This window comes from Polistes dominula, unplaced genomic scaffold (assembly GCF_049000335.1).
Source record: "Polistes dominula isolate Pdom_NZ unplaced genomic scaffold, Pdom_raw_medaka contig_25, whole genome shotgun sequence".
In the NCBI taxonomy this organism is placed as follows: domain Eukaryota; kingdom Metazoa; phylum Arthropoda; class Insecta; order Hymenoptera; family Vespidae; genus Polistes; species Polistes dominula.
The window spans coordinates 4,330,616-4,352,399 of NW_028301094.1; the positions used below are offsets into that span (position 1 = coordinate 4,330,616).

Below are 21,784 nucleotides of genomic sequence, written 5' to 3' on the forward strand. Positions count from 1 at the left end.
TTTACAAGAAAATACATAAACTAATTTGTAATATAACGTAATATTGTATTTTCTTGTAATAGTATAAAGAACCCGTGCCTTTGATGGGCCGATCAGCGATATTAGGTGTACAACGAAACAACGATTTCGTCGATGTAGCCTGCGGTAGAGGAGAAATGGCGGATTCGACATACGCCATCACGAAAACTGGCCTTCTATGCGAATTCAATAATCGAAGGCTTTTGGACAAATGGGTCGAACTTCGGGTAAGGTTTCTTTTTAAAAATGGATGTATATATATATATATATATATTAGAAAAGATCCAATTATCTCTTTATTTAATGAACTATATCTTTTATATGATTTTATTTCATTCATTTGTTATTATTTTCTTTCCTTTATATTCTAGACGAGCAGCGCAAATTGTATGGCCGTCGGGGATAAGTATATTTTTATTGGTTGCGCCGAGGGTATCGTCAGGTGTTTCAGTCCCAGTACGTTGCAGTTTATCACTACTTTACCCAGAACACATTATTTAGGAGTTGACGTTGCCCAGGGATTGTCCATAAAGTAAGGAATAATCGAAATGTTTATTGCGTTTAGATCACTGAAGAAATAATAATTAAATGTAAATTTTTCATTATTACAGTCATATGTCTCAGCACCCAGCAAACGCAAGGTATCCAGATGCCATAGCGTTAGCTTTCGATGAACAAAATAATAAATTAACATGTGTCTACAACGATCATAGTATTTATGTTTGGGATGTAAGGGATATAAGACGGGTCGGTAAATCGCATTCTTTCCTTTATCATTCCGCATGCATATGGGGTGTTGAAATGTATCCAACAGGAACGGATTCAATTGGCTCTATGCCGCCTGGTAGTTTCATCACTTGTTCAAGCGATGACACTATTCGTGTTTGGAATCTCGAGAAAGATGTATTCTCGAACGATACATTGTACAAAAGGAACATATATAGTAGCGTAAGTTAGTTTATTCTAATAAATTGTTTTCTTTCACACAAAAGTCTTTAGATTTATTCAAAAAATTCGACTTTTTATTACAGGAATTATTAAAAGTCCTTTACGTGGATCCAGAATTAACGTATCTTAAGGACTTGGATTTAGCTGCTGCTGGATCAACCGAGAAGAGCGATGCTTCTTACGACGGTCGTAATGGTGTAAGGTCAATAAGAGTGAGTCCTGATGGAAAACATCTTGCGTCCGGTGATAGGTGAGTTTTTATATGATAACTATACGTTAATAAACTAATTTGCTTTCGGATTAATATAATCAACAACAAATTATTCTTTGCAAATAAAATGTGAAAAAAAATTTTTATTATGTTATATTTAACATATAATATAATATCAATTGTTATCGGTTTTAATTTCGATGTTAATCGGTTTTATTTTCTTTTAACTTCAATTTTTTATTTTCAGTCTTATTAGGACATTTAATGTGTTAAAAGTATTATTTGTCTTTAATATTTCTTTGTATTCTAGATCGGGAAATATACGTATCCATGACGTTTCCACTCTGGAAGAATTGTGTTTAATAGAGGCTCACGACGCGGAAGTACTTTGTCTCGAGTATTCAAGGTTTTCCCGATACTCCATGGAAACTCCGAGACTTTTGGCAAGTGCTTCAAGGGACCGACTAATACACGTCTTTAGCGTTGATCAAGATTACAATTTTTCACAAACTTTGGACGATCACAGCTCCTCGATTACTGCCGTGAGATTTTTTAATCAAACGAATCAAAGTAATCAACTACAAATGGTATCTTGTGGCGCTGATAAGAGTATCATCTTTAGACAATTGCAATCCGTAAGATATTTCTCTTTATTTTTGCTTCTTTTTAAATTGAAATAAAGATAAGACATTGTATATTTGACATTTTACTTTTTTTGTTTCTTTCTATAGACACCAGGCGGAATGCCACAATTCGCTAGAGGTCATAACGCTCAGGGAAAGACAACGTTATATGATATGGAAGTGGATTCTGGACAAAAACATGTTTTAACTGCCTGCCAAGATAGAAATATTAGGGTTTATAATGTAACTACCGGAAAGCACAGTAAAACGTTCAAAGGATCTGTCGGCGAAGACGGATCCCTCATAAAAGTTGTCTTAGGTAAATAAATCTTTAACTTCATTCTATCTAGCTATGATAAATAAGACATTTAATTAAAAGTTTATTATTAGTTATTTAATTCAGGATGAAAATATAATTATTAATGTATACAATCAACAACTCTTATGATAAAATAAACCCGATGATCATTTTAAAATAATTTAAAACGACAAAATAAATGACTGAGAAAATATCTCAAATTTTTACAGATTCATCAGGAATTTACGTAGCTACCTCATGTACAGACAAAACTTTGTGTGTGTACGATTATTATAGTGGTGAATGTATGGCAACCATGCTAGGTCATTCAGAATTGGTGACGGGATTGCGTTTTAGCTCGGACTGTCGTCACCTCGTTTCAGCAAGTGGTGACGGTTGCATATTTGTCTGGCGTGTGCCTCACGATATGGTCGTGACGATGCAAGCTCGACTCGCTCAGCAAGCAATGCGTGCTGGAAAGTAAGATATATTTTTTATTTAATACAAGAAGACACATGTTATATAATTTAAAATAAAAACGAACAAAAAAATTGTTCATGAAGTAACAAAAAGTAATTTTTATTCTTCCTGTTTACAATAGGAGGCCACCACAAGTTAATGGTAGTGGAATTGAAATCCAGCTAGATAATGAAACGTTTGGATCACCTCCTCCAGAATTTCTCGATCCAAACGCTAATCCAACACCTCAAAATGCTGGTGTGGATTATAGATTTAGCGTTGGTCAATTACCTCTCTGGGCTAAGAAACAAATAAATACGACGACCGTGGAGGAAAATACGACGGTTGGTTCAACTGTCCGACCGCTTAGCGTAGATCTACCGAAAGGAAGATGGGCTCAAAGAGTACAACAAGGAGATGGTATTACCGTCAAGTCAGTTTACGATAGCGATGAAGTCATACCATTCCCACCACCTCGTGGAAGTGTCGATTCGGATGGTGGTGGTGGCGGTGGTGGTTCTAAGGACAGTTCTATCGACAGTGGTACTGAAACTAAATGCAGTAGCGATTATCGTCGTGATACTATTATACTCAAAAGGGTCAGTACAAATTGATTTTAATATTATTGAAAATATAAATAATATAACTGAAATAAAATATAAGATGTAAAAGACTTAACTTTTAACAGCCTTCTTATATTATCACTAACTTTTTAATACAATTCATTTTAGGAAGAGGAAGAAAATGTATTTCAACCTTGTCCAGATAGTTACAGAGAACTAACTAATGAATCGAAACAGGTACTGATAATTTAACTTTACTACTTACTTTTTCAATGCATCTCTTTTTTTGTTTTGCATGCATATATTAATGCACGAATTTAAATCATAATATTGTTCATATAAAATCAATGGGATTCAAATATGTTGTTATAATTGTTTTTGTACATAATTGTTTGCTTTGCTAATCGTCTTCTCTTTCTAATAATTTTCAATTTTGCCTTTATCACATTTTTATGTAATATTTTGCATTTCCCTCTTTTTTTTTTTATGCTCATTTTATTTGACCGGCCAACGTAGGTGATCGGTGGTAACGTGACAATATCTAGAGGTAACAATATCACCGAAGTGACACGGCAATCAAGAAGTCGTCATCACACTGATGATAGCAGTCTTGGCAGTTTTAAATTCGAGGTACTGCTTGCTTATACTCTCAACGCGCGCGTGGAATAGAAGCTACGATCAAATCTTTCTAGCCACGTCAAAATGAAAATATATCATTCGAAAGAAAAGGTTTTTCATAAGTGATACTTTGTTATTACTGTAAGCAAACACATTTTTTCATAATTATTGCTTTTGCATTTTTCATGTGCCGTTAGCTTGATTTTTTTTTTATTTTTACTTTTATTTGTTTTTTTATTATTGTTATTATTATTATAATTATTATTATTGCCCTATGTAATAAATCTAACTTCAATTCTCATGGATAATAAGAAAAATAATATATGCCATTGTAGTTGGTTTTTTTGTCTTTCATTCATTTTTGACATTATTTTATTTAGGATCATGAAAGCACAGAACATGATGGAGACGTAGAAGATTATTCCGAGGGAGAAAACGGTACAACTGGTTCAGAGAAATCTCATCACAGGTTAATGTATTATCCTCCACAAGAAGATACTGTATCAAATCAGTTTACAGTAAATGCTATGGATGTTGAAGAACTTCGAAGGTTCGTTTTAAATTTCTCTATTTGTATTTGATACTTTTATTGTATTCCCTTCTATAAATTAAATTCATTTGCTTATTTTTTGCTTTTATTCAATATTCATTTTCATATCACGTAGATCTCAAAGGCGGCAGAAGAAACCAAGAAACTCAGAAAGTGGACGAACAAGCGAGTTAACTGCATCTGGTAGTCAAGATGATTCCGATTCAGAAGGTGGAGCATCGACACCAAGCGCAGAAAGAAATCCTTTATCTATGTTATCAGAAGCCAGCTCGGAAGGTTTTGATCAAATAGCAAAACAAAGTCATCGAGAAAAGTATTTAAAAAATGCATTCGAGTCTCTCAGCGGAGCCGAAGAACCAACGAATCGCGTTAAAACTACTAGTATTAGCTCTCAATTTCATGGAAGGTAATAATTTATCAAATAAGGATAATCTTTCCACATATAATTAAACCTAATATAATCATCTTATCAAGTTATTCCCATAATTATAGGATAAATAATGGTGCAGAAAGTAATAATAGCAGCAACAAAGTACGTAATGCGGCGGTGGTAAATGCCACTAAACATGCCAGAGGTGATGCAGATGTTGTTAAAAAACGTGAGGAATTGCAAAGAAGAATAGAGGAGACTAGAAGAAAGCTGCAAAGCGTAAGCGATCGATAAATAATTTTTTCTTTTTTTTCCATTTATTTAATTTTCTTGATTAAATAGAATCAATTTATTCGTAATATTATTTTCATTTTGTAGGTAGGGTTACAGGTCATCTTTGAAAAGCAGCCAGAGCATATCTGATTTAAGCAGCCATATACCAGAGAAACATCATCGTTCGAGTAGACTTAACACAGGTAACAAATTGGGTGAAAAAAACAAAATCTCAAAACCAATTAATCCTTGCAAACCTATGCCAAATCCAAAACCCGCGTTTAAACCTCAACAACTCATTAATAAAGCCCAAGGTGTGGGGAATGCTTTATCCAAATCAGAAACGTCAAACGAACAAAGCAGCTTAACCGATGATAAAACTACATCGTGTGTTATTGAACAAATAAAACCATCTTTTAACCGTCCACTAACACTGACATTAAAAAAAACTGAAAAGTATAAGCTGTCATTAAATAAGCCCAATCAATCTTTACCCGAATCTCCTGTATGCGAGGAATTAAAACTTTTGAAAGAACATTGTAAGAAAAACGTGAGTCGTTTCGCAAGATTCGCACAAAAAAGAAGATCCTATAGTTATTTTATCGGTCTTGATGATAACGAGGAAGAAATGGAAAATCTAGCTAAATCGTTTGAAAGCTTGCCTGCCATGAACGAACGTAATATTGAAAATTTGAAACAAACTATTGATGACGGTGGTGACGACGGAAATGGAAATTTCAGCGACGATTCCTTGGAAGGTGATTTCAAAAATCCACCACGACGTTGCGTTAGCGATTATCAAATCAACATTCATATGGATAGTCATATAGAAAATAAAAGTTATCCAAATTATCAGACTTATCAAAGAAGGATTTTAACTGGTTCTCAAGAAAGTATATTGTCAGATGCATCGGTAGAATCTTTTTCTAAAGGAAGTGCCGAAATATTAGATTGTAACAATTATGATCACGACAGACATTCCAGTGCCAGCTTTTTCTTATCAAAACGTAAAACACAAGTTGGAAGAAGTCAAGAAAGTATACTAACCGATGAATCCGATTATCAGATGTTTCCGTTACAGAAAAACATGGATCATAGAAGTACAGAAAGTATTTTAACGGATGACTCTGATTCGTTGGTAAAGTCAGCACCATTAGAAATGTTGTTTGATTCTCATTACAAACGTAAAAGACAAAATTCTGAAACGTATAGTGGAAATCCGAACAACGAAATAGAAACGGCGAATAATACTCAAACATCGACGGATGATGCCACTTTATGTAGAACAGTATTTAGATCGAAATCTCTTCAAGATACAAGAATGTGTAAAGCAAAAAATGATATTAATTTTAGTGAAGACAACACACAACCGGCTACGTGTATATATTATGAATTCAATTTCGACAATGATAATGAAAAAAATACAGACATTAGAATGATGAGTAATACTGACACCATGTCAAGAAGCAACAGTTTAAAGGTTCCAAAAGAACCACACTCCATGCTGATATTAAATGATTTTGTGGCACATAAACCACCAAAGCCTAAAAGAAATTCATCGCGAACTCAAAGTATGCGTAACAGAGCAAGACCAGCTTGGAATAAATATAACATGGACTCATCATCGCAATCCTCAATACAAAACATAGAACCTATTAATTATTCAGCGACTTTACCGGCTAACTTATCTCATCTAAGTTATAAAACGAGAAACGACGAGGATTCTAAACAAAGTAAAAAGGACGCCGATGCAAATTCAAAACGATTCGAAGAATTTTTACAATCTGCTAAATATTCTCTGCAAACAAACGATGAAACAAACGAAAGAAGTATATATTTCAATCAGCAAACTTGTTTACCCGATAAGAAGATTAACATAGTAGGAATACCACCATATAATCCTGAAAATTCTTTAGACAGATACTCTCATCAGAATATTAATGAATCTTCTCTTATAATGTCTAACCAGGAAGAAGATACTAGTCACGAAAGAGATAATATTTGTTCTTTTGAAAATCAAATACCAACTAAAGATACAATGGAAACTTATGACTCTTTGGAACCCAATGTTACATCTTCATCTGATGTACATGGAACACAGTTGAAATCGAATAATTCCAATTTACAATCTACTAACGCACGTATCGATAATTTGGATGCAAGCGTTGACGTAAGAATCACTCGAGCTATAGAAGGAACAGTAAAGTTACTTTCCAAAGAGTTTGAAAATTTAGTACGAAGGGAGCAATACTTCATGAAAGAAAAATGTTTCCGTTTAACTCACTGCCCAGATACGAGCGATAACTTTGCTAAATTAGAAGCTGAACGTGATAGTAGATGTACGATCAAACGTGACATACGAATTCATTCTGGTGGTGAAGATAGTGATTGCGCGGATATATCGGCGATGGATAGATCACTGATGGAAAGTGGTTCTTCTACATCCGCATCAAGTTGCACCAATTCGCCTAAAAGGATGTGGCCACCTGCTTCGCGATGTCAGAGTCACATGAAGTGGACTAAGACTTTACCTACTATAAATCAAGCAACTATTCCCATGAAACATCTTTATGCAGGTACTTAAGCGGAGTCAAAAGTAACAAGTTTGCTAATATACGTATAATTTATGAAACATTTTAGATGTGATATATGTAAGAGCTTTACAGCTCTTTATGTTTTAAATTCTTGATTACTGTTCATGGAATAGTATCTATTTTTTTCTATTTCATATCGCGCGAAATTATTTTTTATTGCTTATTATAATAGACACCTTCGTTAGTATTAGCAAGCACGAAATATAAATAACAATACATGTATAAAAAAAATTGAAATCTAAGTAAACAATCTATAGAATTACACCAGCAAATAGTATTAGCAGTTGCGTACATAAATGCATATTCAACTGTCGCGAAAATTACAGTAATAATGCATACAAAGGTGTATATTACATATTTTTATAGCTTCAATGTGAATGCAATACAAATGTGTATAATTAAATCAATATACATATAAACTAATTGCTTGAGAAAATGCTATTATCTATGTTTATACATATTTGCATATATTTTATATGTACATACCTATTATTTTAAACATTTAATTAGAAAACTCGTTTTTACACAAGGACAGCAATTACTTTTCAGTTTGAATGCCTTTATTCACTAAGTTACAGCTTCATATTTATTATATTGTCCAATTTCCTTTTTTTGGAATGAATTGTTAATTGCGGCATGATTTTCATCCTTTTAATCAAATTGATCCTGTTTTCCTATTTTCATCCCACATTTGCCTTGCTACAATAATATACATTAATTCCATTAAAGTCATACATATTCTGTATATACATTATTTATTTTTTTTATCGAATTATAAAATATTTATCTCTCATCTGAATAAAAAAAGAGAACAAGAAGAGAATTTATTGTGTTTTATAATTAATTTGATTGAATATATCATATTTGTTAGTACAAAATATTACATTTGCATTATATACAAAATGTAGTTTAGTGCATGTGTGTGCGCATTGTCAACAGTTGGCAGTAATGGGGGGCGAATCTCGTCAAAAGTTATTGACAGTGAAGAAGAAGGGAATGGCATGAGACGTGCCTGTTCATTAAGTGATCTTTCTGTCAGCCCATCAAATAGATTACTGCATGGTCCTGTACAAGGTATTCCTTCCACAAAACATATTTTATTTTCATTTTACATGCTTCAATATTAAATAGATAAGTGTTTTATTATTTAATTTTGTGTAGTAAGCATTTTAATTAATTTAAATCTGTGATTGAATACAAAGATCTTTTTTATTATTTAAGGTATAAATATAATATAATTAAATAAAATAGTTTCAGGAAAAGTAAATACTAAAAATACAAATGCGTCGTCAAGAGGTAATTCTGGAAATATAAATATTAGTAATCAGTCGAGACATTCAGCAACAAAAAATCATTCAAATCACATGACGAGAAGCAGTAGCGTCGGTGTATTAAATCAGGTATTTTAAATATATAATAACTAAAATAATAAATAATAATGTTATTACATAAAATAATATATTACCGTAAATATTTGTTTATTTCATTAACAGAGTGATTCAGAATCTGATGCTGGTGTATCAGTTGGAGGAAGAGGATGGAGCAATCAATCTGGAAATAATAGAATGAGTGGTTTGATGAGGCCAACGATTAGTTCCCAAAATAAGATTAATCATCAGATTAAATCTAATTCTTCTTCTAGTAATAATCTTCCTTCTATTCTGAGGCGACGGGGTATGCAAGGAGCTTACTCTAGCGGTAATTATATATTTGATTAAAATTTTATTATTATTATATTTTAGAAACTCATTTCTATATTTTATAAAACAATAGTAAATCTAAGTCAAGTTGGTAATCAAGAAGATTCAAGTTCAGAAGATACTTCGTCGAATGGAAACGGTGTTAAGCCAGCTCTTCCTCCAAGGCCTAGAAGTATTAGTATCGACCATTCCTCTGCTAGGTAAATAATATTGTATTATAAAAATTCACACACACACACATACACAGATGTCCGAATATTGTATCATATATAATCATTATTTTTTAGTTTATGCCTTCCTGGTACTGGCGTTAGAAGATCTGGATCTTCTGGTGTTATAACAAATGGTCGAGGAAATGGAAACATAATGGGTCAAAGCAGTGCAAGATTATCAGTACCAAACAGAAATCAGTTAGAACCGAGCCCTCAAGAATTACCTGTTAAAGATACAGACCGTGCCATTGATGTAGCCAGTGCTGAATGTAAGTATTATACGAGATGGCTGAACAAATAAGTATGTCAGTACTTATATTCATAAATCACTATCATGGTTAAATCATCTTTCTCAGTCTTAGCATGCAAGATTGCAAGGAATTATTAAAAAAATTGTTTGTAAATTTTTCATCTTACTAAAATTTCCTGTGGCTACAAATCCGGACACATAATTGGTATTCCATTTTAAACTCTTTCCGTAAATTTTATATATTTTGATCTAATATAAATTTTACTCTTACAGTAGGCACGGATAAAGCGTTAGGTAAACTAAAGACTTCTATTGAGAATGCTGTCCTGTGAAAATAATAAATCTATGAGTGTATTCAAAATTTGTAAGTGATCATGCTATGACAGAAAAAAAAATATATTTTATCGTCAAGGTCACATCTAAACATAGTACAAATTAGGATCCAGTGTCCAGATTGCTGTATATATAATTGCTATATCTTGCATTTCAATTTTATAATAATATTTGCTAAACACATTAGCGTCATAGAAGCTTATTTAAAAATTACGAAGATTTATATTTAATTTTTAAAGAATGTTACTACCTATTTCATTTATTTCTTCTTTCATAAATAGCTTTACCTTTGACCTATTGTTAGTTTAGTATTACCTCATTATCAAATTTGTTCATCTTTCATTGAGTTTTATCAATTTCAGATCATTACCAAAATTTGGTTCAATTTATTATAAACATTTTATCTTTAAATATTATATATAATTATGAATAGTGTTTCTCTAATTTTTTTCATTTAAAATAAATTCTGTCATTCCTCGCTATGTTATAAATAAATCATGTTAATAATCATATTAATAATTATTACAAATTAGACCATTATATAGAAAAGAAATGAAAAATATCTGAAATAAAGGAGACCTCCTAAAATCATTTTCCATATTTGTAGGTATCAATCATAATAGCATGGTCTCATACGGATTTTAGAAGCAATATACCCGCACGCTGCACGATGCTATTTATTGTGTTTAAATATCAAAGATAAACGTTACATTTTAAATCATTTATAAATAAAATTATTCAAATGATGTATTTGAAAAGGATGTAACATTTATCTTACTAAACATGTGAATGCATATTAGATAAGTGTAATAAACAAAATTGTAATGCCATTACATCTTTACAGTGTCAACACAACTGTGCAATACGATTGCGGATGAGCTTACACGAACAGCAGACAACGTCGTACAACTGTATAAACGTCTAACTATAGACAATGAAGATGATCCATCAAGAGCAACCATCGATAGGGATACCATGTTACGTGGTCTTGAATCTTCTGTCAATGAAACAATGCGTACTTTACGACTAGTCGTGGCAGGCGTTGAAAATCATAACGACGAAACTAGTAATAATGTTGCCCCAAATGAAGTAACTGCAAAGTTTCAAGAATTACTTGCTGGCCAAGATCAAGGCAAGGTAGTGAATATGATGCAACAGTACTCAGAATTGCTCTTAAATATGATGCAACAAAGGATGGGAGGAACACAGTCAAGCCATACATAAAAATAATTTTTAAAAATCCGTCCATCTGATGATAATTGATGAATGCAAATAGATCATATTCATGTTCGAAGCACGGACGTTTGTGATGAGTGAATAAGTATTTTCTCGGCGATTATAGATCACATTCCTAAGTGCAGGATATGGATATTTTTCTGGAGGAAAAGAAAAAAGACAAAAAAATAATAAATAAAGAGGGATTTCGGTATTTCAGTTGCCAAGATCCTCCCAAGTGCATATCGTAAGCACACATATGTTCCTTTTCCATTTGTCCTAGTACATTGTATTCTTTGTGAGTACTTTTCGAATGAATTTAATATAGACTTAGTTCTTAAAAAAAAAAAAAAAAAAAAAAAACAATGGAACTGTCAGCAATGCAGCCTTGGGACTTGATAGGAATTAACTTGTAATAACTAACTGCTGAACAGTGTTATTAGAAAAGAAAAAACTTGATAGCACAAAATATATTATTTTCGACTAATTCTTAAGCACTATAATGGATCGAACTTGAAAATGAAGAAATATCTTCAACGTCGTTCAATGTAGTATTTGTTATTAATCAATACAAATTGAATATACTAAGGAAGCAACATGTGAAAATAACCGGATGAACTCTAAAAAATATCATATGTTATATTCCAGGACATTTATTTATCCTATTTATAAAATCAAATGTGTCGAATTTGTGCGTACTTTATCTCGAGGCCATATGCCGGGAAATGCCAATTAACTAAAGACTATTAGAATAGTACCCCACAAACATACATATATGTATATTTATCAAATATTGAATGGTATTATAACGTAATATTAGTATTCTTGTTATGTAACCAAAGGGGTTGTCTGTACCTATGGTAAAAAGGGAAATCTTTTCCTCTCCTAAATGTTTAAAAAAAGCTTTTAGGCAGTCATCAATAAAAAGTATACAATATAAACTTGCCAGAAAATAAGAAAACGCCTAGTTACTGAATACTACATTAAGTATAACCAGGCTTTCTAGATATAGAAAAGCGTAGAGTGCAAATATATGATTATATATTTCAAATAATGCTATTTAGAATTATTGAAATATTAATTATTTTCTTTGTAGAAGTTTATGCATTTTTGTGTTGTATTTTCTCTTTTTGTCGAAAAAGAAAACGTTTATAGTTGTTAATATAAAGTTGTACAAAGAAATGAGTGAAATATTTTTACTTTAATTGGTAGAATTAAAAATGAAATTTACAATCGATATTTGCACAAACTACCAATTTGATGTTACCTTATAATAATGGCATATTTTGTCATAGGAATTGACCTATACTTGCATATTTTTCCACGTAAACATATTATTCCTGAGAATATTTCTCACAGCTCCAAAACATTATAAATTTCAATTAGAATTTGGCAATAGACTTGTCCAAAATTTTTTATCAATGACATCACGGATATGAAATCATAAGGACCTGCAAACTATACTTAGATTATTGTACCTTATGGAAGTAAATCATACGTGAATATAAGAGATATGCAAAGAATGTAGAAGACTTCTAATTAAAAAAGCAATAAATATATGTATTTCAAAATTAAAACTAATTGTAAACAATAGTTCTCATATAATTCTCTAAAGTGCATTAGTTTAAATCTAGAATATCTTTAATCCATACATTTGATTTATTTTTTATATAATTCCATCATAAAAATTGAAGACTTCTACAAATCTCTTTGGGAATTATTTTAATAAAAATATTTTATGAAAAATATTAAATAAACAGAATAGACAAAATTGTTAAGAGAATAAATATGTTTGCATTTCCTTATGTAAAATTTCGTACAATTTCTGTATGTAGTTCAAAGATACATTAGACGTCGTCTATATATGAGTATGTATGTATGTGTGAGTAGAAAAGGTTGAATTTCATGGCTAAGCCTCTTTGCGAAGCCTTCAACATTGAATAATAATAATAATTGATAAACGATTATTTAATATAATCATATTCGTACGGACGGAACTGTACTGTGGAATAATATATCTGAATTGTATAATATTTAACGATTTTAACATTTGCAGAAACATACTATCTTCTTTGTTTACATTATAAGTTCTTCTCTTGTTTAACATTCTCACGTTGTATGTAATGTATAAAAAGTGCCATTTAGGTTAACAAATCTCATTCAACATTACACATAAAGACAGATTCCTATATAATAATATGCTGCTTTTTAATATTATACAACAACAAAAAAGTAGTATTTAAATATTTTATATAATCAATTTCTTTGGTAACATCACTGCTAATCAATCATTAGTTTTACACGAAATTTAATTATTTATTTGTTCGAGGTTTAATTCATTAGTTAAACATTAAAAATATCTCAACAAATGTAGAAAAAACATTTTCAAGACAAGGTTTATATTCCTTGAAAAAGAAAATCATAATCACATATGAGGGACAAACTAGTATTTATAAAGTTTTTTAACTGGTATCAGCATTTTGTAATATGTATTGCTAGAAAATGAGACCATAAGCATAAAAAGAGACACATATGCAAATTGAATAACAAAGTACTGAATCTCTTAACGTATCTAGACATATTTAATTAAATTATGTAAGAACGTTTTTTCATTCCAAATTATCACTCTCATGCTACATTAATATTATATCATCTACAAAAACATTTCATAATAAAAAATTACAGTGGCTTTGTATATTATGTGCGTTATATTAAGTTGTAAGATTATGGAATATATAATAGGTTATCCATTTTTTTTAAATGTACATATTTATTTGAGCTCCGTAAATAGTAAATGATTTCATAAAAAATATAGATGCCAAATGTAACAATTCTTCATAAATATCTTTTAGCATTTTGTTTTGTATATTATATTAATAATTAATAATATAATAATGTGTATTATCTAAACTATTAATGATCTATTAATTTGTTTTACTTAATTATTGTTTTCTTTTTTTCTTTCCATTGAATTCGTTGCTTTTCTAAGGAAAAAAAATTATATTTATAACATTATAAATTATATATATATACTATTAGATAAAAGCTTGATACATATATATATATATATATATATATGAAACAAAATAATAATACATTCAAAAATTTAAACTAAAAATTATAGAAATTTTATTTAAGTGCCAATTACGATAAAAATATAATTTTCCTATATATCAGTAACATATTTATAACATAATATAATATTTTATTTAACATGTAATAAATGTGAGTTAAATATCAATTTTCTAAAACGTTAACTTGTAATTAAGATGATAATAAAAACGATTAATCGGAATTGTTGAGACTGAGAATATGTAACAGTAGTATATAGCAAATTAACATTTACTGATATAAAGTATGTATACATTACCGTGAGACAGAAATTGCAAAATGTCAAAATTCATATGGTGAATATCAGCACATACCAAATACATGATGGTGAAACCCGAACAAACATTTGAGTATATTCTAATGCACTAATATTTTGAACATACATCAAGCGACTATATGAATCTTGACATATTCTCCAATTTCGGTCTTTCATGGTAACATATATACGAAGATAGTTAACAATGATTACTATTCATTTAAATCATACATTAGGACAGTTTTATATAATAGTTAGTAACAAGTACTTATTGAATAAATTGAACTTTCCGCATGATTATCAATTGATGACGTTTACGTGGATAATATTAGGTGATTGTGTTATTTCTGTCGTATTTCATTCATAAAAAGATAAAATTGTTTGCAGTTTCTCCATTAAATGGAAGACTAATATATAAGTGACATAATTGCCAATATATTACAAATTGTATTTATTTTCATTTTATCAAAAAAATACGACAAAAATTATGCTGCAATCTAATAAAAAGATTATTGTCTACAAAGAAATAAAAAATATTTTTTTTTTTAATTAATATAAATTACTGTTCATAATTTTCAATTCAAAACAATATTTCGTTTATCCTTGTTTTTTTCACGATTTTATCTTTTACATGCTGTAAATGGTAATGAGAAAAAAAAGCAAGTAATAATATAGTTGGAATGAGGCAATGATGGATGCTCCCTATAAAATTAATAATAATTAATATTTTGGTATTTCTAATATAAAAATTTTCATAAATTATATTATATATTCGAATGCACACAATTCCGGATACAATTCTATCATAACTTTCAGATTTATTTTTCATTTGAGCGCAATTCTTCCAGCTACAAAAAAAAGATAATAATAATGACATTAATTACATATTGCATTAAAATACATGGAAAGTTTTGAAAATTAATATTTTACGAGATTTACCTCTTTTTCTTCATCTACTTCATCTTCCTCATCCTCTTCGTCAGAACCATGAACAGAAGCTGCAGGAGTAGTATGTCTTGAAGATGATGGTGAAGGTGGTTCACTGATTGGTCTTGGGTAACTGAATCTGCCTACTGCACCTTCTGCATACTCCGATGCAAGTTCAGGATAAACAGTTGTTAATGCCTTTATTCTAGCTTGACGATAGTACTATAATTATGAATAAAACATGTAGCATTTTCCAGTATTCTATAAAATTGCAAAAAAAATACAAATATTCAATATACTTACAATACCAAGATTTCTCCAATCAAGAAGATCACTCAATCTCTCAGTACGATTTCTTTGAATGATACGTTGTCTTCGACTAAGTCGAGCAAAATCGAACATATATTGTGCAAGTTGTTGAACACTATTTTCCAAACTAATATATCTTCGATCTACGATATAAATACCATAACTCATTGGATCAGCTATATGCTCTTGCATAAAACATCCAAATCCAGATAAATTCGTTGTTATGCTAGGAATGCCCATGACAGTACATTCGGCAGGAGTATATCCCCAAGGTTCGTAATAAGATGGAAATACTCCCAAATGACAACCACGAACAAATTCTTCATAATCTAATCCAAACAATGGATTGGTTGAGGATAAAAATTCAGGATGAAATACTATCTATAAAAATGACGATTTAGTTTAATTATCTTTATTACCTTTATTATCTTTATTATTTTTATTTTAATATTACCTTCACTCTGTCATTAACTGTGTTGAAAAGATTACATCTTCTAATAGCATTTAAGACTGGATCATTCCAATCATCTATAACATTATGTGTAGTAACAGGTGGTAATCCATTTCTTTGTAGAGCATACAAACATCTGCAACAAAATTATTAAATATAATAAAAAGCATGCTCAGTATGTTATCAATAATATATATTTATCCAAATATCACATACCGCTTGATTTTTATAATATCATCTTTTAAAAGAAGGTCTTGTGCATCAGGCATACGACCTGACAAACATAATTCGTACATTCTTTTTCCCATTTTATGCTGTATATCAGTGATTGTATCTCTTAATGCTTTGGTTACCTAATAATAAAAATTAATCATTGAACTTTATAATAATGTCTACAATCTTTATTACTAAGTAATAAGTCTTACTTACAGCATGACCACGTAACGATTCTACATTAAAATTATTAGTTCGCGCTGGAAAAATAAGAAATGCAACTACAGTAACATCTGGTCTTGATGTTTTTAAATAATGATTTAATCTTGCTAAAGCTTCTATAAAAATATCAGCTCCTTTATTTCCAAATTCATAACGGCCTGCGATAAAAAAGTATAAAGTTTTATCCAAGTCAAAATCATAATGTCTGAAAAAAAATACATATATATACATATAAAGCATAAAAATGCAAAACAAATATAACAATGTGATTAACGATTAAAACGAATAATACATACCCATAAAAATGACCTCGTACAAATTCGTGTATCTTCTCTTTGCTGACAGCGTGTAAATTTTGAAATTCGTGTAATGCTGCAAACTTTTTAACATTCAATCCATTTGGTGTAATAATATCAGGTTTACGTTTGAGTAAATGTTCAGCTTCAAATCCTGTAATATCTGATACTGTTGTAAATGTATGTGCTAAATGTGTAGCCGCTCGTTCCATGCAGTATCTATGATAAATTTGACGTTTCCCAGCTTCCTCATCTACACTGAACTATAAATAAAATAAACACATATTATTCATTTGATTTAATAATATACAAATATTATATAAATTACCTTATCTAAATTGTTGTAAAAATCAGTCTTTCCTGCACATAAATATCTTCCAAGGAGTGTAGCATGTGTTGTAAAGACAGTCGCAACATCAACATGTCTTGTTCTTAATGCAATTAATCCAACACCTGCCTGCCACTCATGACAATGTACAACTACTCGAGGTGGAGTAACAGAATATTGTTCTGCTACTTTTCTGAAACATTTTATTAAATGCGATATAAAAAGATAAATCTTAATACAAAAATGATAATCCTATAAAGAATAAGTATATCAACTAATTTGTTTTACCTGAATTCAGAAATAAATTGACAAACTAAATATCCAAGGATTACTGCATCATTTGCTTCAATATCTAAATGAGGAATACCAAGATTGCACGTATTCCACATTTCTTGTTTATATTCATCTAATTTCCATGCTGCACTTCCAATATCAAATAAAATTATTTGAGGATTTCCATCAACTAGCCATGTTCCAGTTACAACCTCAATAAAAGTTTATATATTAAAATAATTTAAGTATCCCCTATAGAATGATCATTATACACAAATCTACAATAATGAACAGTTAAAGCAAGCATCTAGTTAAAGACATTGAACAATTATTAACGGAACTATTATACGTAAGACAAGTCCTTGATTTATATTTGTAATCTTTTTGGTATTTAGCCAAATCATGATTATGCTCATGCGTGTTTAACTAACACGTTAATCAATGCAACAAATGTATTATATCCAAATCATTGTTAACATATTTTAATAATTTTTTTATTATTTAGAAATTATTTAAGAATATTTAAGTAATTAAAATTTTCTAAAAGTTTATAATTTGTTAACATTTACTTTAAATCCTTGATCGCGTAAAATTTGTACAGCTTGATTCAATGGATTATGATGAGGAAAATCTGCCTCTTCGACTTCAGTTCTGGCTGTAAATTCTTTATACGGTCCAATAAGACAATACTGATCACCCATTTCTTCGGTAGATACATAAGCTTTAGATCGTATCACCGTATAAATGCCACCAACTGAAATACAGAAATATATATAATAATATAATACTAAGAATTATTAAATTCTGTTCACTAACAGCATATGCTATTGCAAATACCAATATTTATTGTAAATAGTTGTACCTTTGTTAGCAGCCTCCCATGCAACTTCAAAATACCAACGATTTTCATGCTGAGCCGTATAGCCACGGTCCATGAATTCTAGTAAATCATTGGTACTGTCTACACGGTAAAATCTTCTGGAAGCACGTTCTTTAGACATTTTGCTAGTTTATCTTTTCACTGCAATTTAAAAGGAAATAAACATTAAATATATTTAACATTATTTTTAAATTCAATACTTATTCATCCATTTTCAATCACTTATTGAACCATTTTCAATCATTTGCATTACCTTAATTCATTATCTTAATTGTTTGCAAGAACTAATTAATAATTTGATTGATTTATACCACTCCATTTTTCACTAGTTTACATAAGAAAAAGATTCTTTATTATAATTGAAACATTTGAGGTTTATTTAAAAAAGAATATCAGATTATAAGACATGGTTAAATGCTTTAATTCATAATGAAATATAAATGTATATATAATTATATGAATGTATAATTAAAAAACAATGTTTGAAAATTAATTCAATCATTTAATACGCGTGATGGAATATTAATATTTTAAGTCGAAGAAAAAATAAAAAATTAAAAGAAAACAAGATCTATCCACTGTGACTTTATTCCTCGATTATTTTCATTCATTATAGAATAAAATTCAATAATGAATGAAATCAATATTTAAAAAAGGAAAAAATAAGGAAAAAGCTCATAAAATAATGTGTATTTGTGTGGTATCGGTTAAGTTCAAAGTTCAATGAAAATAAATCGTTAATGAAAAATGTTTACCGGTATATAAACACTTGAGAAAACGAAATAATGTAAATATAAAAGGAATTCAAATAAAAGAATCAACAATACGTTTGAAATTTGTTAGATTTCTTACCGCTTGATTGTCTTTCCTCCGTCGCGAGTATTGAAAAAAAATCAGTTTTCTATCATTCGCAGCTCAGTCAGATAGACGACGAGCCGCAGATTTTCACGCTCGGATTCGTTTGAAGGTCACCACGGACTACGGAAAGGTCACAAGGGCTTGAGACTTTAAGATCGTCGGTACTTTAGGCAGACGAACAGCGACAAATGTAAGATAACATGATCACTTCGGTCTCTTCCTTGACGAATAGATGGCACAAAATCACTCACTAACTTTATTTTACGAACGACTAAATCGTTTTAATCATATTTCACTCGTTACGAAATTCTTTATAGGTATAGTAGAAAATAACTATCTACGAGAGCTATCTTTGTATTATGATGATGATGATGATGATGATGATCATGAAAGATGTGACGCCAAATTGCGCCCTTGAAAGTTTAAATAACTAATTTTAGCGCCAAATATTAATCCATTTTTTCTTTCTTTCTTTATCTCTTTAGAATACACGTGAGTGTGGTGCATATGTATTAATTAATTCATTAATTAAAACAACAAATGTATGAAAATATCTATTGAAATTATTTATTTTATTTCTCGAATACTATTAAATAAATGTATATATGTTGCATACATTTTTTTACATTTTTTTCCTGAATGATTACGTTCGTACATAGACCTCATGTAAATAATATTATATAAATTCCTCATATATACGTCAAATTGTGATAAGATATATTTTTTGACTTAAAATGTATGAGATAAAAATAAATAGTTAGATTTCGAAATTGTAGTATAAAATAGTTTGTAATTCTCTAATTTATATTTATAATCTGTAATAGGTTCTCGAAATAAATTCTATTATAACCGTGTAAATATCAGTATAAAATGGGATGATCCGATAAAAAAGAAAATGAATATCCACATAAAAATTTACATTGGTATATAATAATTTTTTCATTCATATGTTATAATGATTTGCAATTTCATATTTCCTACATCACATTTACTTTTCGATAATGTTTTAACGATGATAATTTTACAATCTCTTTCATTTTTTTAAATATAAATTTGTACTTATTGTTTTGTTTAAATGATATATTGGCTTAATTCTTGAATGAAATTGATAATACTTGAATATTTTAAATAGTTATAAACATTCTTTATACTTTCTTGGCTATAACCGATTAAGATTCGCTTTCTTTTAAACATTGTCTTCTTTATACTTTCTGTAGATTTTTATTTCCAAAATTCTATTACATTGTCTATAATAACTTCAAAACTTATTATAAATAAACTATACAATTAGTATGCTTCATGTTTAACCTAATGATATTTATTTACCATTTTATGTCTTACTTTCATACATTATAGACAAGATATTTTTAGTGTATTGTCCAATGCTGACAGCAATATATTATTACCTCTTTTCAGTTACAATTAAATATCTTTTCTATAAGTAATGAAATTTTTATTGAATGTATACGAACCAATTCTAATTCTATGATTTAATAAAATTTCCAGATGTATTTAAATATAAAAGAAGTTAATATTTAAAAGTGATTTAATGATTAAAATTAAATTTCATAAGTATAATTTCCCTGATTTACTTTTCCACTCTTTTTATTTGTATTTTATTGTATTCTATTTTATTAATTTCTTAATTTTATATTTTTTATATTTTCAACAAAAAGAAAACTGTTTAAAATAAAAATAAATTAAATATATATATTTCAAGTTAAATATGTTTCTGTTTACACAAAATTTATGTTTCTTTTTAACAAAGAACTTATTTTGAGGTTATGATATTTAAATTTGTTTATTCTATTATAATATTATTTTGGTAAGCTTTTCAATGTATAAACAAATACTTTGCTATATTAATGCATACATTAAAAAAAAACAAGGTTATGTATATATGTAATGTTTTTAAAAATAACTAAAATAATAAAGTTATATAATAATTAACATAAAAAATTAATACAATTTAAAAAATTTTGTTATTCTTTTATAAATTAATCTATCTTACACTTTAATAATAATACTTTGATAATAAATAACAAATATTTAAACTTTAGTTTAGAAAGTGGCGCGCTGTGTTCGCAGACAATGAAGTTTCTATTCTACGTATATTACATTTCATAAGGAATGTAATTTGGTGATGAGGGCGTGGAATTTTTCCCACGCATGCGCATTACCTAATCCTTAGTAACGTATATACTTCACTCAAATATGGGGTATCATTAGACCCCGTGACAATTGAAATGCGGTAAACTGGGAAGGGCCCCTTATGCATATCTACTGTTGTACGTAGATAGAATGTTTCCATGGAAATAATCGCCGTCGAGCTGTGACGCAGCGATCCCATTCGTACGATAATTTGAGGCACTGTACGATCCAAAAATCGTGGCGTACGATCCATTTGGAATTTCGAAAATTTGAT

At 29.5% G+C, this 21,784-nt stretch overlaps 2 protein-coding genes across 2 annotated transcripts in view; one reads left to right on the top strand and one right to left on the bottom strand.

The window, feature by feature from the left end:
• Positions 1–12,623, top strand: part of Wdr62 (WD repeat domain 62) — a 132,621-nt gene extending 119,998 nt beyond the window's left edge. Inside the window, exons 6-26 of the mRNA XM_089176528.1 lie at positions 63–245; positions 390–550; positions 630–966; positions 1,050–1,216; positions 1,488–1,812; positions 1,909–2,119; positions 2,329–2,578; positions 2,700–3,156; positions 3,289–3,357; positions 3,637–3,750; positions 4,119–4,288; positions 4,404–4,694; positions 4,781–4,937; positions 5,041–7,507; positions 8,465–8,599; positions 8,777–8,925; positions 9,019–9,223; positions 9,299–9,425; positions 9,513–9,706; positions 9,961–9,981; positions 10,865–12,623. Coding sequence (XP_089032654.1) covers positions 63–245; positions 390–550; positions 630–966; positions 1,050–1,216; positions 1,488–1,812; positions 1,909–2,119; positions 2,329–2,578; positions 2,700–3,156; positions 3,289–3,357; positions 3,637–3,750; positions 4,119–4,288; positions 4,404–4,694; positions 4,781–4,937; positions 5,041–7,507; positions 8,465–8,599; positions 8,777–8,925; positions 9,019–9,223; positions 9,299–9,425; positions 9,513–9,706; positions 9,961–9,981; positions 10,865–11,244 — 6,570 coding nt within the window. The 3' untranslated portion in view covers positions 11,245–12,623. The remainder of the gene's footprint in view (positions 1–62; positions 246–389; positions 551–629; positions 967–1,049; positions 1,217–1,487; positions 1,813–1,908; positions 2,120–2,328; positions 2,579–2,699; positions 3,157–3,288; positions 3,358–3,636; positions 3,751–4,118; positions 4,289–4,403; positions 4,695–4,780; positions 4,938–5,040; positions 7,508–8,464; positions 8,600–8,776; positions 8,926–9,018; positions 9,224–9,298; positions 9,426–9,512; positions 9,707–9,960; positions 9,982–10,864) is intronic.
• GlyS (glycogen [starch] synthase) lies at positions 11,576–19,975 on the bottom strand. Its single transcript, XM_015315713.2, has 12 exons — positions 19,354–19,975; positions 18,484–18,642; positions 18,191–18,375; positions 17,637–17,833; positions 17,349–17,541; positions 17,021–17,283; positions 16,719–16,929; positions 16,506–16,642; positions 16,293–16,425; positions 15,833–16,219; positions 15,542–15,751; positions 11,576–15,450 (listed from the first exon to the last, which is right to left on the bottom strand). The coding sequence occupies exons 2-12, from the start codon at positions 18,620–18,622 to the stop codon at positions 15,421–15,423; spliced, it is 2,085 nt and encodes a 694-aa protein (XP_015171199.1). The 5' UTR covers positions 18,623–18,642; positions 19,354–19,975; the 3' UTR covers positions 11,576–15,420.
• Between the last annotated feature and the right edge of the window lie 1,809 nt (positions 19,976–21,784).

Bases quoted from the DNA above. Each gene is read 5' to 3' on its own strand.
- GlyS (XM_015315713.2), bottom strand. From the start codon at position 18,622: ATGTCTAAAGAACGTGCTTCCAGAAGATTTTACCGTGTAGACAGTACC. The intron at 16,426-16,505 runs GTATGTGATATT...ATTTTGTTGCAG, and splicing joins GATATTATAAAAATCAAGCG to ATGTTTGTATGCTCTACAAA. The intron at 16,220-16,292 runs GTAATATTAAAA...TCATTTTTATAG, and splicing joins CAGTTAATGACAGAGTGAAG to ATAGTATTTCATCCTGAATT.